Here is a 13,679-nt window from a genome sequence, read left to right on the forward strand (position 1 = left end):
CCTGCACTGGAATCCTTTCTCTGATTAGTGTTTCTCAGGCTAGGGAAATGTTCCAAGATCCCTGAAGGAACATGTTTCTAAAGAATAAACAAGGGGAATTTTAATTAAAACTGCTTTTCAATGATTTCATTGAAATATACGCAAATACAAAAGGAGGTAGATATACACTTCTTATTCATATAGCATTTAAATGTTATAAAACCAAAGCAAATTTACAGATTAGATACTAACAAAACTCTAAAATCAGTAAAACACAAATGAGCCTCATGGATTTAACGTGATGAGCAAGAATGCCTTACTGAAGCCAAAGCCCACTTGCATTGTGATCAGGTCTGCGGGCTGCCAGGCCTGGGGACTTGAGTTCTGCAGCTTGTTCTATACACCCAGGGATGACTCAGCTCCCTTTTGTCCTTTCAGCTGCTATTAAACCTTCATTCATGCAGGGAGCCAGGACTGCAGTGGCCTTTTCCTGGGCACAAATGCATCACTTACAAAGGAAGACTGCTTTTCTTCTTTCTTATTACCCTTGGACAATTCAGTATAACATGGCACCAGTGCAATCATTAAAATAAATGCAAATTATATGGTAACACATCATTATAAAGAGGTCATTCAGAATGTGTTTTTATTTTGTTTAGGATATCGTTAAAAAAAACAACACAAAATTTAAAAAATGCATAGCGCACTTTCAGATCTCTGGGAATAAATCCATGGTGTTCTGTTTGAGAAATACTGCTACAGGTCAACATGATGTATACTGTTGATTTTTTTTGTTTCTTTCTGTTAGGTTATGTAGCAAACATTATTCATTAACTTAACAAAACCTTTCAGGAGAGAGTTCCTTTTTTCTCCTGATAAATGAAACTAACATACCTCTATAGATATGTTTGTGGTTGTATTTATTTATAGGCATATCTTGGAGAAATTGTGGGTTTGGTTCCAGACCACTGCAATAAAGTGAATGTCACAATAAAGCAAGTCACACAAATTTTGTGGTTTCCCAGTGCATATGAAAGTTATGTTTATGTTATACTGTAGTCTATTAAGTGTGCAATAGTATTATGTTTAAAAGAACAATGAATGTACAAACCTTAATTAAAAAATACTTCATTGCTAAAAAATGTTAGCTGTCATTTTAGCCTTCAGCCAGTCTCAGTCTTTTTGCAATGGTAACATCAGAGATCACTGATCACAGGTCACCATAACAAATAAGAATGAGAAACTTTGAAATATTGTGAGAATTACCAAAATGTGACACAGAGACATGAAGTGAGCAAGTGCTGTTGGAAATACGGCGCCCATAGTCTTGCGAGACTCAGGGTTGCCACAAAGTTCAATTTGCGGGGAAGGGGAGGGTGGGATGAATTGGGACATTAGGTTTGAGATAAATGTACTAACTACCACTTGTAAAACAGATAGCTAGTGGGAACCTGCTGTATAGCACAGGGAGCTCAGCTCGGTGCTCTGATGACCTAGATGGGTGGGAGGGAGGTCCAAAGTGGGGGGGATATATGTATATACATATAGCTGATTCACTTCACTGTACAGCAGAAACTAACACAACATTGTAGGGCAATTACACTCCAATAAAAAATAAATAAATAAATAATGTAAAAAACCAAAATTTTTTAAAAAGCCGTATCTGTGAAGCGCAATAAAGTGAAGCGCAGTAAAACGAGGTACGTCTGTATTGTTATTCCCCTCCTCAAAAGTTTATTCAGATTTAGTCACATATTGATGGAGTGTCTTCTGTAGGCCAGGCATTGGTCCCAGTGCCTAGTCAGGGGCAGCTTTCTCAATATCTTTTTTTTTTTTTATTTATTTTTGGCTGCATTGGGTCTTCATTGCTGCGCGTGGGCTTTCTCTAGTTGCGGCGAGCGGGGGCTACTCTTCGTTGCGGTGCGCGGGCTTCTCATTGCGGTGGCTTCTCTTGTTGCGGAGCACGGGCTCTAGGCACGCGGGCTTAGTAGTTGTGGCTCACGGGCTCCAGTAGTTGTGGCTCGCAGGCTCAGTAGATGCGGCGCACGGACTTAGTTGCTCCGCGGCATGTGGGGTCTTCCCGGACCAGGGCTTGAACCCGTGTCCCCTGCATTGGCAGGTGGATTCTTAACCACTGCGCCACCAGGGAAGCCCCCCAGGGACAGCTTTCTAAATATTTGGTTTCTCCCAAGAGGAACTCTGTGTGTGTGTGTAAAAGGGAGACTTAACACGTTGACAAATAAATGAAACTTGCATTATCCACTTTACCCAACAAAGTTAACCTCTGAAGTCATGGTTGTAAAGCTCCTGTTTTGGAATTAGGTTTCTTATAAGTGAGAGTTCTATTAATACTGTGAATTATGGGGTTAGTGACATGGTTTGTAAAGGTCCTTTAAAAAATTTTTTTTAATTGTTTTTAGTGTTCTTCTCAGTCTGTAGTCATCAAAACAACTAGCCTGTTCCATCAAAACTCCAGTAAGCTGTTCAAATGATGTTAGTTCCATGGTCAAATGGTCAGATAGGTTATCTGTTCTGTTATTTGTTTTGTTATTTGTGGGAGGTAGAAAGTTCAAGTTTTGTAATCCAACTAAGAGACTTTTTATTTTTCTTTACACAGAAGGCTAGACCATCTATAATGCAGGTAAATGACTCTGTAAAATTTATTTATGTATTTTTCCAGCAGTATTCTCTGTGGGATACTATAATATTGCCAATAATATGTTTTCTTCTAGGATGCTGTGACACTTTGTTCCTACCCTTTCATCTTTGATGCCCAAGCTAAGACCAAAATGTTACAGACCGACGCTGAGCTGCAGATGCAGGTAACATATTTTAAACCCTACTTTCTCTTCTTATGGGTTTCTTTCATCTTATACATTCAGTTGTAATTTTTCCAAATAGGAGAAAGTTGATTTGGATGAAGTTCCATTGTAACTTTTAGAACTGTTAGAAAAATTTTCAGCAATTTTGTATTGAATATAACACGTATACGTGAATGCACATCTACATAAACAGGGGGGGTGGCAAGTGTCTTCATAAAGGGCCGTATAGTAAATATGTGTCTTTGTGGGCCATACAGTTGTCTCAAGTATTCAACTCTGTCGTAGCATGAAATTTGAATTTTATATAATTTTCACATGTAGTGAAATATTTTTCTTTCGATTTTTTAAAGACTATTTAAAAATGTAAAAACTATTGTTAGCTCAACAGCTGTGCAAAAGCAGGCAGCAGGCTGGATTTGGTCCTTGGGCCATTGTTTGCTGACCCCTGATAGATAATTAAATGGAGTTGGCAGTTCTTTATTGAGCAAAAACTCAAGTTATAGAGATTTGTTTAATTTATTTTAAACACCCATTTTTATTGTAAAATATAATTGGTTTTGACAAGCCTACAAAGACACCTGTAAATTAGCAATCCAAATCTACCAATTCCCATTGTTGGTGGATGTATAACTTCATTCCTCTCCCTCTCCCTTTCCCCATCTGTCTGTCTCTCTCTAGCTCTTAGCTATATCTCTCTCTCTCTCTGTATATGTTTTCACAGTGATATATCCATGATATTGACAATTTAAAGGTTTTCCAGAGAAAATGGACATTTTTCAAAGAATAAACACCATTTAGCAAGGAGTTATTAGGTTTCTTTTCCCGCCACTTTGAAAGTCATAGTTTCTACCCACTGTCTATCATCACTTTCTTCTACTAAGATATTATTTCAGTCTTAATCAGCTTAGTCTAAATCATTTTCCTGGAATGAGTTACGGATCATATGGTTTACGAAGTGTTTCAGTTAATCTCTTTGGGTTCAGATTGGAAAGATTTGTGTGTTTTGTAAACATGAGTAACTGAGAAAATCTACTGGAAAAGTTAGGAGGAAAATAAAGACCAAAATAGAGCTGCATCCAGCCTGGCCCCGACCTACCCTTGGTCCAAAGGCAGGGCTGGCTGCTGTCCCCACTCACAGGTGCACTCTGAGTGGTAACTGCGCTCTTGCACGTGCCGTTCCAGGTGGCGGTCAACGGGGCCAACCTGCAGAACGTCTTCATGCTTCTCACCCTGGAGCCTCTGCTGGCCAGAAGCCCCTTCCTGGTCCTTCACGTTCGCAGGAGCAACCTTGTCGGCGACGCCCTGAGAGAGCTGAGCATTCATTCTGATATTGATTTGAAAAAGCCTCTCCAAGTGAGCCCTTCCCTATGTTCCTCTAAATACCTTCCTGGGTTTTCCTTAAACAGTGTTGATGAGGCAGCAAAGATTTTATTAAAATCGTGGAGTACAGCCATTCATTCTTCCTTTCATTCATTTTACAAGAATTTACTCACTTGCTTCTGTCCAATCACCAAACAGAACATCTCAACGTGACATCAGATAAAAATGCCAGTGGATCACTTGAGGGGAACATAGGGCCTTTTTTGTCTGCTCTCTTCAGTTTACCTGCTCCAGCTCTGCCAAAACCAAGCGAACAACAGCACTACTAAAGCTTCAACTAGGTAAAGCTACCAAGCCAGCATCTAGGAAGTCTTTGGATGTCAAAGATTTAAGAGAAAGAAGGTAAAAAAAAAAAAAAGAGAACGGAAAGGTAGTGAGATTGTCTGGGCAGCTGGTGGCCTGTTATGATAGGCCCTCTCAGTACTTGGAAATGATTAAATTAAGAAATTGTCTTTCCTCATAGATTAGGCATGTTTGTGTCACCACTTAGTGTATTCCCAGGGCTTAGCCCAATGCTTGGTACGCAGTAGCTGGTCAGTAAATATTTAGTGAATTATTGAAGTTTTAAGTCATTTACCTTTCCCTTCAGAAGACTTTCCTAACTCTATTTCCAATCCTGTTGTAAACTCCAGTTTCTGAAATGTACTAGGCAAGAAACTGATGGTCTCCACGATCCTGTCACCCTTTTAAAAATTTCCAGTAAGTAGTATCGGTCCCATCAGTCTGCCTGGGAGTTCTCCCTAGAACGTCTGGGTTAGGTTTTTGATACTGCAAAGAGAGGGCGCTTTCTTTGCCCCTTGTTTTCAATCAGTAATTCAGATGGGACAGTTCTTGCTTGGTAGCGTGTTTGAGTTAAGTCTTCTGCTGGCATCCGTATAATCGGAGACCTTTACTCTCCTCCTGCTCTAGGCAACCTTGACCACAGGCACCGGGATAAGCTTGCTTGCTTTTTTTTTTTGGCTGCGCCATGCAGCACGCGGGATCTTAGTTCCCTGTCCCCTGATCAAAGCCGTGGCCCCAGCACTGGGAGCGCGGAGTCTTAACCACTGGACCACCAGGGAAGTTCCCAGGATAAGCTTTCTTAAATGCTGTTTTTAGTTCTGTACCTGAGCCCTTACCAGTAAAATGGGGATGATAGTAGTAATTCCAGTGTGTAAGACTGTTCTGAGCATTAGGTTAATAGAGTTTAAGTGCTGGCTGGCATGTAGACAACTCTCAGTAAATCTCGTGCTTTGGTTCGCTGTAGCTGTTGTTGTGATGGGTCTCTTTATAGCCCCTCACAGAGCCCAGGTCTGTGTCTGCTCAGAATGCTCTCCTCCCTTTCATATGCATCAGTTAGTTCAAGAACCCCACTGAGAGAGATTTCTTCCTTTATTCAAGTTAGTCACTGCTTTTCTCTACGTGCCAGAACATTTACGTCTCAGTGTATCTGACTCTTGGAAAATAAAATGTATTCTCGAATTGGTTCTTTTATGTTTGCCTCCCTGCCCCAAATAGATGGTAAACTTTCTGTGGACATATGGTAAACTTCTGACTTTCTCTGTATCCCATGAAGTGCCTGGTAAAATTTTGTGTGTTTATAAGTGCCTTGTTAATAATCAGCAGATACACTTTGCAGTTTTCATTGCGTCAGTGTATTCTCTGTTACATCTTCCTTTCTTTGTCCTGACTTTGGAAAGAATTTGCTAAAAAAAAAAAAAAACAAAAAGAAAAAACGTAAAATGCCAGTGATTCCCCTGAAGTACTAATTCTACTTTCATTATTTCAAGGTCATTTTTGATGGTGAAGAAGCAGTGGATGCTGGTGGTGTCACAAAGGAGTTCTTTCTTTTACTATTAAAAGAATTGTTGAATCCCATCTATGGAATGTTTACCTACTATCAGGATTCAAATCTCTTGTGGTTTTCAGATAAGGTAAGTTAGTGATGTCACCATTCAGCAGATGGATTGAATTAAACTGCCTTTTTTGTTGTCAGACCAATCCCTAGCCTTCTGATGTTTACAAAGGGGAGCATAACAAAAGTAATCATTTAACATGACTATCTTCATGTTTCCCGTCTTCATGTTTCACCTGTTGCTAAGACCTCTTGGTGTGTTTTGTCACCCATTAGCCCCATTTCCATTTCTAGTAGGTAAGCTCCAAGTTTTGTAATCCTCGGAGGGTAGAAAGAGTATGGTATGATAAAGAAGTTGGTTTTATGACATATAAAAAGTAGTTGTCAAGTATATCTTATTTTAATAACAGGGATAGTATGTGTATGAATACTCATACAAATATACACACACACTCACACTTTTTGAAAATTCAGTTGGAGAGCTAAGTTTTAAAAGGCATTCTCATTTCAAGCAGACTATAGTTTCGCTCTTTTTCTACCAGAGTTTTCTCCCTAGATCTGCACTGTCCTGAAAGGTAGCCATTAGCTTCCTGTGTCTATTTAAGTTTAAATTTTATTTAATTAAAATTAAGTAATACTAAAGTCATTCCCTCAGTTGCACTAACCACCGTTCAAGTGCTCAGTAGGCACATGTAGTTAGTGGCTGCCATCTGGGACAGCACAGAATAGACTGTTTCCATCATTGCAGAAAGTTCTATTGGACGGCATTGCTCTAAATGAGGGTAAGCTGTTCTCTGTATCACAAATGAGCTGTAAATGCTTAACTTACAGCATTGCATCTTTGGGGGACAGCTGAACTTTTGTTAGGGGTACTTCTCTGCTTCAGAAGGTAACTAAATATTAACGAGATCTTCATTCTTTCATACTGAAAATATTTTAAGGTGAATGGCAGATTGTTTTGAGGGCTGCAAACGCTGTTTTTCTTTTCTTTTTTTTTTTTTTTTATGTTTATTTATTTATTTTTGGCTGTGTCGGGTCTTAGTTGCGGCGCAGGGTCTTCGTTGTGGCGCGCGGGCTCCAGAGTGCGTGGGCTCTGTAGTTGCAGCACGCGGGCTTAGTTGCCCTGTGGCATGTGGGATCTTAGTTCCCCTACCACGGATCAAACCCACGTCCCCTGCATCGGAAGGCGGGTTCTTAACCACTGGCCCACCAGGGAAGTCCCTGCTTTTAACACATTTGCACATGTGGTGAAAGTGTTTTGTAGAGCACAACTGGTTTCACTTGATTGGCATAACCTGCGGACTCGCCATCTACAACTCCACCGTGGTGGACCTGCACTTCCCGTTGGCTCTCTATAAGAAGCTACTGAACGTGAAGCCTGGCCTGGAGGACTTGAAGGAGCTGTCACCCACGGAAGGAAGGTATGGAGCTGGAAGACGGGAGCCTGGTGTGGAGAGCTGCTCTGGCGCTGGGATCAAAGGTTGACAACACCACGTGTACAAGTTAAGAGTTTATCATTAGACTGTGCTGTGTATGCTTTGTCTTAAGACGTAGCTCCACAGCTAGTGGCTTGAAGCAGTGCCTGTGTCACTCTAGGGGCAGAAGGAGAAAAGGGAAAAGGGAAGTCGTAGCTGCCCAGGAGTCCAGCTGTCTGCTTTTCTTATCCTGAACAAAAAATTAGGACTTCGAGCTTTGCCATGGTCCATAAGTACAGGGGAGGAAGTATTGAAAAGGGAGTCTGTATTTTGAAAAAGCCTACAGGTCTCCCTGTCCTTCTGTGTTTCTCTTTTCTGTGTCACCTTGACTGTCACACCGCAGCCGCACTCACAGCACTTCTGGTCACCAAACGTGTGGCGGTTTCCCCCTACCACCAAGTAATTCTCCACGACGCCAGCTGGTGTCCTACGATTCATCTCAGTTCTGACACCGGCTACCTAGAGATGGCATTGGATCCCACAAGCTCAGTGCTCGGTCCCTCCAGACTACTCTCACCTACTTCGGGGGCCAGTCACAAGCAGTAGGTCCCCAGGTTACCCGCAACTTCTGTCTGATCTGGTTACAAATCAGAGGTTCCCGTGACCCCTCCTCGGGTCCGATTAATTTCCTAGAGCGGCCCGAAGAATTCAGGGAAACACTTAGGTTTACCAGTTTATTCAAGGATTATGATAAAGGATACAGATGAACAGCCAGTTGAAGAGATACACAGGGTGAGGCCTGGAGGGGTCCTGAGTGTAGTAGGAGCTTCTGACCCCATGGAGTTGGGGTGCACTACCCTCCCCGTGTGTGGATGTGTTCACCAACCTGGAAGCTCCCTGAACGCCCTACTGTTGGGATTTTAAGGAGGCTTGCTTACGGTGTGATCAATTATGACCTTCATTTCCAGCCCCTCTCCCCTCTCTGGAGAATGGGGGGCGTGGAGCTGAAAATCATGGCTGGGTCCTTCTGGTGACCAGCCCCCGCCCAGGAGCCCACCCAGAATCACCCCATTAGAACAAAAGATGCTCCTAATATTCTCATCACGTAGGGTTTTGGGAGCCCTGTGCCAGGAACTGGGGGCAGAGACCAGTATATGCATTTTCTGTTATGTCACAGATCCTTTTTAAGAAAGTAGTTTGAGATATAATTCGCATACCACACAATTCACCCAGCTGAAGTATATAGTTCAGTGACTTTTAGTATATTCAGGGTTGTACAGCCTTTATTACAATCAATTTTAGAATATTTTCATCACCTGAAAAAGAAACCTGGTACTCCTTAGTCGACATCCCCAACTTCCTCATTCCCCAAGCCCTAGGCAACCACTAAGCTACTTTCTGTCTCTATTGATTGCCTATTCTGGATATTTCACATAAACAGAATCATACCATGTGTGTTTTTTTGTGACTGGCTTCTTTCACACAGCACGTTTTCAAGGTTCATCTAAGTTGTAACTTGTATCAGTATTTTATTTCTTTTTATTGCCAACTAATATTTCGTTATATGGATATATACCACATATTGTTTATCCATTCATCAGTTGATGGACGTTTGGCTTTCTCCTACCTTCTGGCTATTACTAATAGTGCTGCTGTGGATATTCTTACAGACTTTTTGTGTTGATGTAAGTTTTCACTTTTCTGGGGTATGTACCTAGGAGTGGAATTGCTAGGTCAAATGGTAACTCTGTTTCGCCTTTTGAGGAACCTCCAGACGGTTTTCCAGCGTAGTGGAGCCATGTTTTTATGTTATTATTCTTTCTGGCTCTTAAAAAACTCCTTTTATTCTGAGTTTCTCTGTATTGATTTTAGGTAGCATAGGCGAAGTATATAAAAAGACACCATATCTGTGACTTTCTCTAAACAGTACAATTCTTTTGACTTCAACAGGAAGGAACATCCCTTTTTTATGGAGAAAGAATACTGATTTTAAGATGGAGATAGAGGAAGGGTGGTCTCTAAGGTGCCCTCTGGAAATGAGACTGTCAACACCACCAGTATAGGACACCAATACAGAGAAATCATAAAGGATGTGGGGAGAAGGGTGCACAGAGAGAGGAAAAGAAAATTTAGAAGGAATATAAAAAAATGGCAGAGGAGACCCAGGCAGGGTTGCTTTCTTTGGTAACTGAGAGTGACAGAAATGTGTGCTATTTTCTTTGCCAACCTGGCTGAGAATGATGCATTTCAAGTAGTAATCTTGGCTGGTTAACTGGAAACAGATTTAAATTCCACACTAAGAATTTTCTCTCTGGGCAATTTTCTTTCTTTATGGAACTGCCAGACTCCGAGATCACTAAAGAAGAAAGTGTGAATGAGGTCTAGTAATAAGAACGTATTCTCGTGAGAGTATACGATATGATCATTGTTGGCAGAAACATGTTTCTGTGTTCTTTAATATGGCAGTTCTTTACCGTACAGAGCCCCTTGCATTAACAAGTAAGCCATTAAGATTCCTAAGTGGATACAGTGACTTTGTAGCTTTTTTTTTTATGGTAAGAGGATTTTTCTACTAATGCATATGGATAAAGTAAGTCTGTAGGACCGCTGCAAGACCATCTCCTCATGTATCTACTTCTGAGGAATACCAGAGTTAACGTATGTGTCAGATATGACTCCATCTGAATGTCTTCATAAATTCAGTAAGATTTGTCAGTAGGAACAGAGAATGATTAATGAGTGTCTTACAAGTCAACTGCCGTATTTCTTTTCAAGATACAGTTGACATGATTTTCTGTCAGTCTGGATTTATGTTCATTCTAGAATCTTCTTTTATAGCGTTTCCTTGCAGACAGTCTGGTGGGCATGTGACTGAGATAGAAACACTATTGCCATGTCTGATTTGCCTCATTTCCTTTCTCTGTCAATCTGTGATTAGGAGTCTTCAAGAACTTTTAGATTACCCTGGGGAAGATATTGAGGAGTCTTTCTGCCTCAACTTCACGGTAAGGATTTCCACAGTTTACTCATGATTGTAGCTGTCTCTTTCATCATTCATGCTTACAAGTCACAATTAACATTAATTTTTCTCCAAATCAAAGAACAAATTCAGAGACTTCTCTGAACCAAATTATTTTAGCCATAGTGTCTTTTTGTATTTTTATTTTTAAAATTTTATTTATTTATTTATTTATTGGCTGCGTTGGGTCTTCGTTGCTGCGCGCGGGCTTTCTCTAGTTGCGGCGAGTGGGGGCTACTCTTCATTGCGGTGCGCGGGCTTCTCATTGCGGTGGCTTCTCTTGTTGTGGAGCACGGGCTCTAGGCACACGGGCTCAGTAGCTGTGGCGCACGGGCCTAGTTGCTCCGCAGCATGTGGGATCTTCCCGGACTAGGGCTCGAACCTGTGTTCCCTGCATTGGCAGGCGGATTCTTAGCCACTGTGCCACCAGGGAAGTCCCTTTAGTGTCTTTTTTAAAATCAAAGTATAGTTGCTGTACAATATTATATCAGTTACAGGTGTACAATATTGTGATTCACAATTTTTAAAGGTTATACTCCATTTATAGTTATTATAAAATATTTGCTATATTCCTCATGTTGTACAGTATGTCTTTGTAGCTTATTTTATACCTAATAGTTTGTACACCTTAGTCCCCTACCGCTATACTGTCCCTACCCTCTTCCCTCTCCCCGCTGGTAACCACTGGTTTGTTCTCTAAATCTGTGAGTCTGCTTCTCTTTTGTTACATTTACTAGTTTGTTGTGTTTTTTAGATTCTATGTACAAGTGACATTGTACAGTATTTGTCTTTCTCAGTCTGACTTATTTCACTTAGCATAAAACCCTCCAAGTTCATCCATGTTGCTGCAAATGGCACAATTTCCTTCTTTATTTTATGGCTGAGTAGTATTCCATTGTGTACATGTGTCACATCTTATTTACCCGTTCATCTGCTGATGGACACTTAGGTTGCTTCCATATCTTGGCTGTTGTAAATAATGTTGCTGTAAACATTGGGGTGCATGTATCTTTTCGAATTACTGTTTTTGTTTTTTTCAGATACATACTCAGGAGTAGAATTGGTGGGTCATATGGTAGTCAAGAGTGTTTTGAATGTTACAGGAGTTCAGTAAATGTGTTGAATAAATGAATGAATGATTAATCTATACAATTAAGAAAATTACTGAAGCATTATTCCTTTTTACTCCTATACATATAATTTCTTTTCTAGAGTTCATATCATTTTCTCTTTGATTGCATTTACTGGCAACTCCACGTCTTGGCATATATAGACTACCAAATGTAAAAGAGATAGCTAGTGGGAAGCAGCTGCATAGCACAGGGAGATCAGCTCGGTGCTTTGTGACCACCTAGAGGGGTGGGATAGGGAGGGTGGGAGGGAGAGGCAAGAGGGAGGAGATATGGGGATATATATATGTATGTATAGCTGATTCACTTTGTTATAAAGCAGAAACTGACACACCATTGTAAAGCAGTTACACTCCAATAAAGATGTTAAAAAAAAAACAGTAATGAAGAAAAAAATAAAAAAAGATATCTTTTAAGGTGTCAGTGTTCTCTGACTCAGGTTCCCTTTCTCCTCCTGAGAATGTTCTGTGGTAATAAGTAGTCATTAAGCTACATTTGTTCCTAAAGCTTCTCTCAGTCATTTGGGGTCTAGAAAGATAAGTGGTCAACAAAATTGAAATGTTTCTTTCTTCCCCCTCAAATATAGATTTGTCGAGAAAGCTATGGCGTGATTGAACAGAAGAAGCTGATACCTGGGGGAGACAAAGTGGCTGTGTGCAAGGAGAACAGGTTAGTCCTGACCCTGGACCGTGCACACGTTACTTCATTTCTCTGCACTTTTCCTTTTAAGACCAAGACTGAAGTTAAATTTTCATCCCTTCTTCAGAGGGAGTAAGGGTGCTAAGGCAACTTTAGGGGTTTAATAGTAGAGGAAGCAGCGGACCTGGGTTCAGGAGATAACTGTTGTAGTTCTGCATCTCTGTCTTACTGGCTTTGACCCTGAGCAAATCACGTAAACTCTCTGATCTCAGTTTCTCATCTGTCAGGTGGGGGTTATAATAACTGTCCTGCCTCCCTCATGGAATGGTTGTGAGACTAAAGTGAGATAATTTATAGGAGAACATTTTGGAATGAATGAACTCCCAGCATTTAGCACAAGGTTTCCAGTATCCAGCAGAGTGACTGGCATAAAAATGCTCCAAAAAATGTGTTGAATAAGCGAATGTTGTCAAGATGCTTATTATTATTGTGGTTTTATTGCTGAAGAATTTGTAATACAGGTTTTAAATTAAATTCTTTCTGCCTCATGAAAATTAATTCAAGTATATCTGATTTTTCAGGATGATTTTCTCTGTGTTATCCCTTTGGAGGAGAAAAAAATTCAATTTTGTTTGCTTTTGAATTAAATTATGAGTGAGGTTGTTGGCCATCTGCATATTAATTAATTCAGTTTACAAGCACTGAGTGTCTGCTGTATGCCAGGCATGTTTCTGGGTATAGGAAGTAAGTAACTTTTATCCTCAAGACTAGCTGGGAAGGGGCAGTGTAATGAATGATTGCAGTAGATTATGGTGCATGTGACAGGAAAGTGATAGGCCAAGTGCCAAGGAGCCAGGAGGAGAGGCCATAACACTTTGACCAAACACTGAAGAGGGAAAACATTTTAGACACAGGGAGTACTATGAGTCAGACTCTCAAATTTAACACATGCCAGAGAATGATGAGTATTTGTGGGGCGGGGGTTAGGGTGTGGATGGAGGGTGGGTGCAGTAGTATTGGGGTGGAGCTTGTCAAGACCTTAAATGGGTTTGCAGTGGGACGTGGTTGATCTCTGTTTGAGTGATGACTGGTGGCCATATGGAAGTCAGCCACGTGTGGAGAGGCCCATTAGGAGGCTGTTGAGGTAGCTCAAGGGCAGGGTGGTAAGGGCCAAAGTGAAGGTAGCAGGGATACAGAGCCGGCTACATGTTGGTTATATAATCAGCAGGAGCTAGTGTCTCATTATATACAGATGGTACTAGAGAGGCATGTAAATTTTTTTTTTTAATCAATTTATTTATTTATTTATGGCTGCATTGGGTCTTTGTTGCTGTGCGCGGGCTTTCTCTAGTTGCGACAAGCGGGGGCTACTCTTTGTTGCGGTGCGTGGGCTTCTCATTGCGGTGGCTTCTCTTGTTGTGGAGCACGGGCTCTAGGTGCGCGGGCTCAGTAGTTGTGGCT

The 13,679-nt window shown here is 41.0% G+C and overlaps 1 protein-coding gene across 1 annotated transcript in view; it reads left to right on the plus strand.

The window, feature by feature from the left end:
• HERC3 (HECT and RLD domain containing E3 ubiquitin protein ligase 3) overlaps positions 1-13,679 on the plus strand; it is a 148,372-nt gene that overhangs the window by 81,195 nt on the left and 53,498 nt on the right. The window contains exons 17-23 of the mRNA XM_068542442.1: positions 2,597-2,620; positions 2,712-2,801; positions 3,984-4,154; positions 5,951-6,094; positions 7,270-7,436; positions 10,369-10,435; positions 12,166-12,248. Of these exons, the coding sequence (XP_068398543.1) occupies positions 2,597-2,620; positions 2,712-2,801; positions 3,984-4,154; positions 5,951-6,094; positions 7,270-7,436; positions 10,369-10,435; positions 12,166-12,248 (746 nt within the window). The remainder of the gene's footprint in view (positions 1-2,596; positions 2,621-2,711; positions 2,802-3,983; positions 4,155-5,950; positions 6,095-7,269; positions 7,437-10,368; positions 10,436-12,165; positions 12,249-13,679) is intronic.

This window comes from Eschrichtius robustus, chromosome 4 (assembly GCF_028021215.1).
Source record: "Eschrichtius robustus isolate mEscRob2 chromosome 4, mEscRob2.pri, whole genome shotgun sequence".
NCBI lineage: Eukaryota > Metazoa > Chordata > Mammalia > Artiodactyla > Eschrichtiidae > Eschrichtius > Eschrichtius robustus.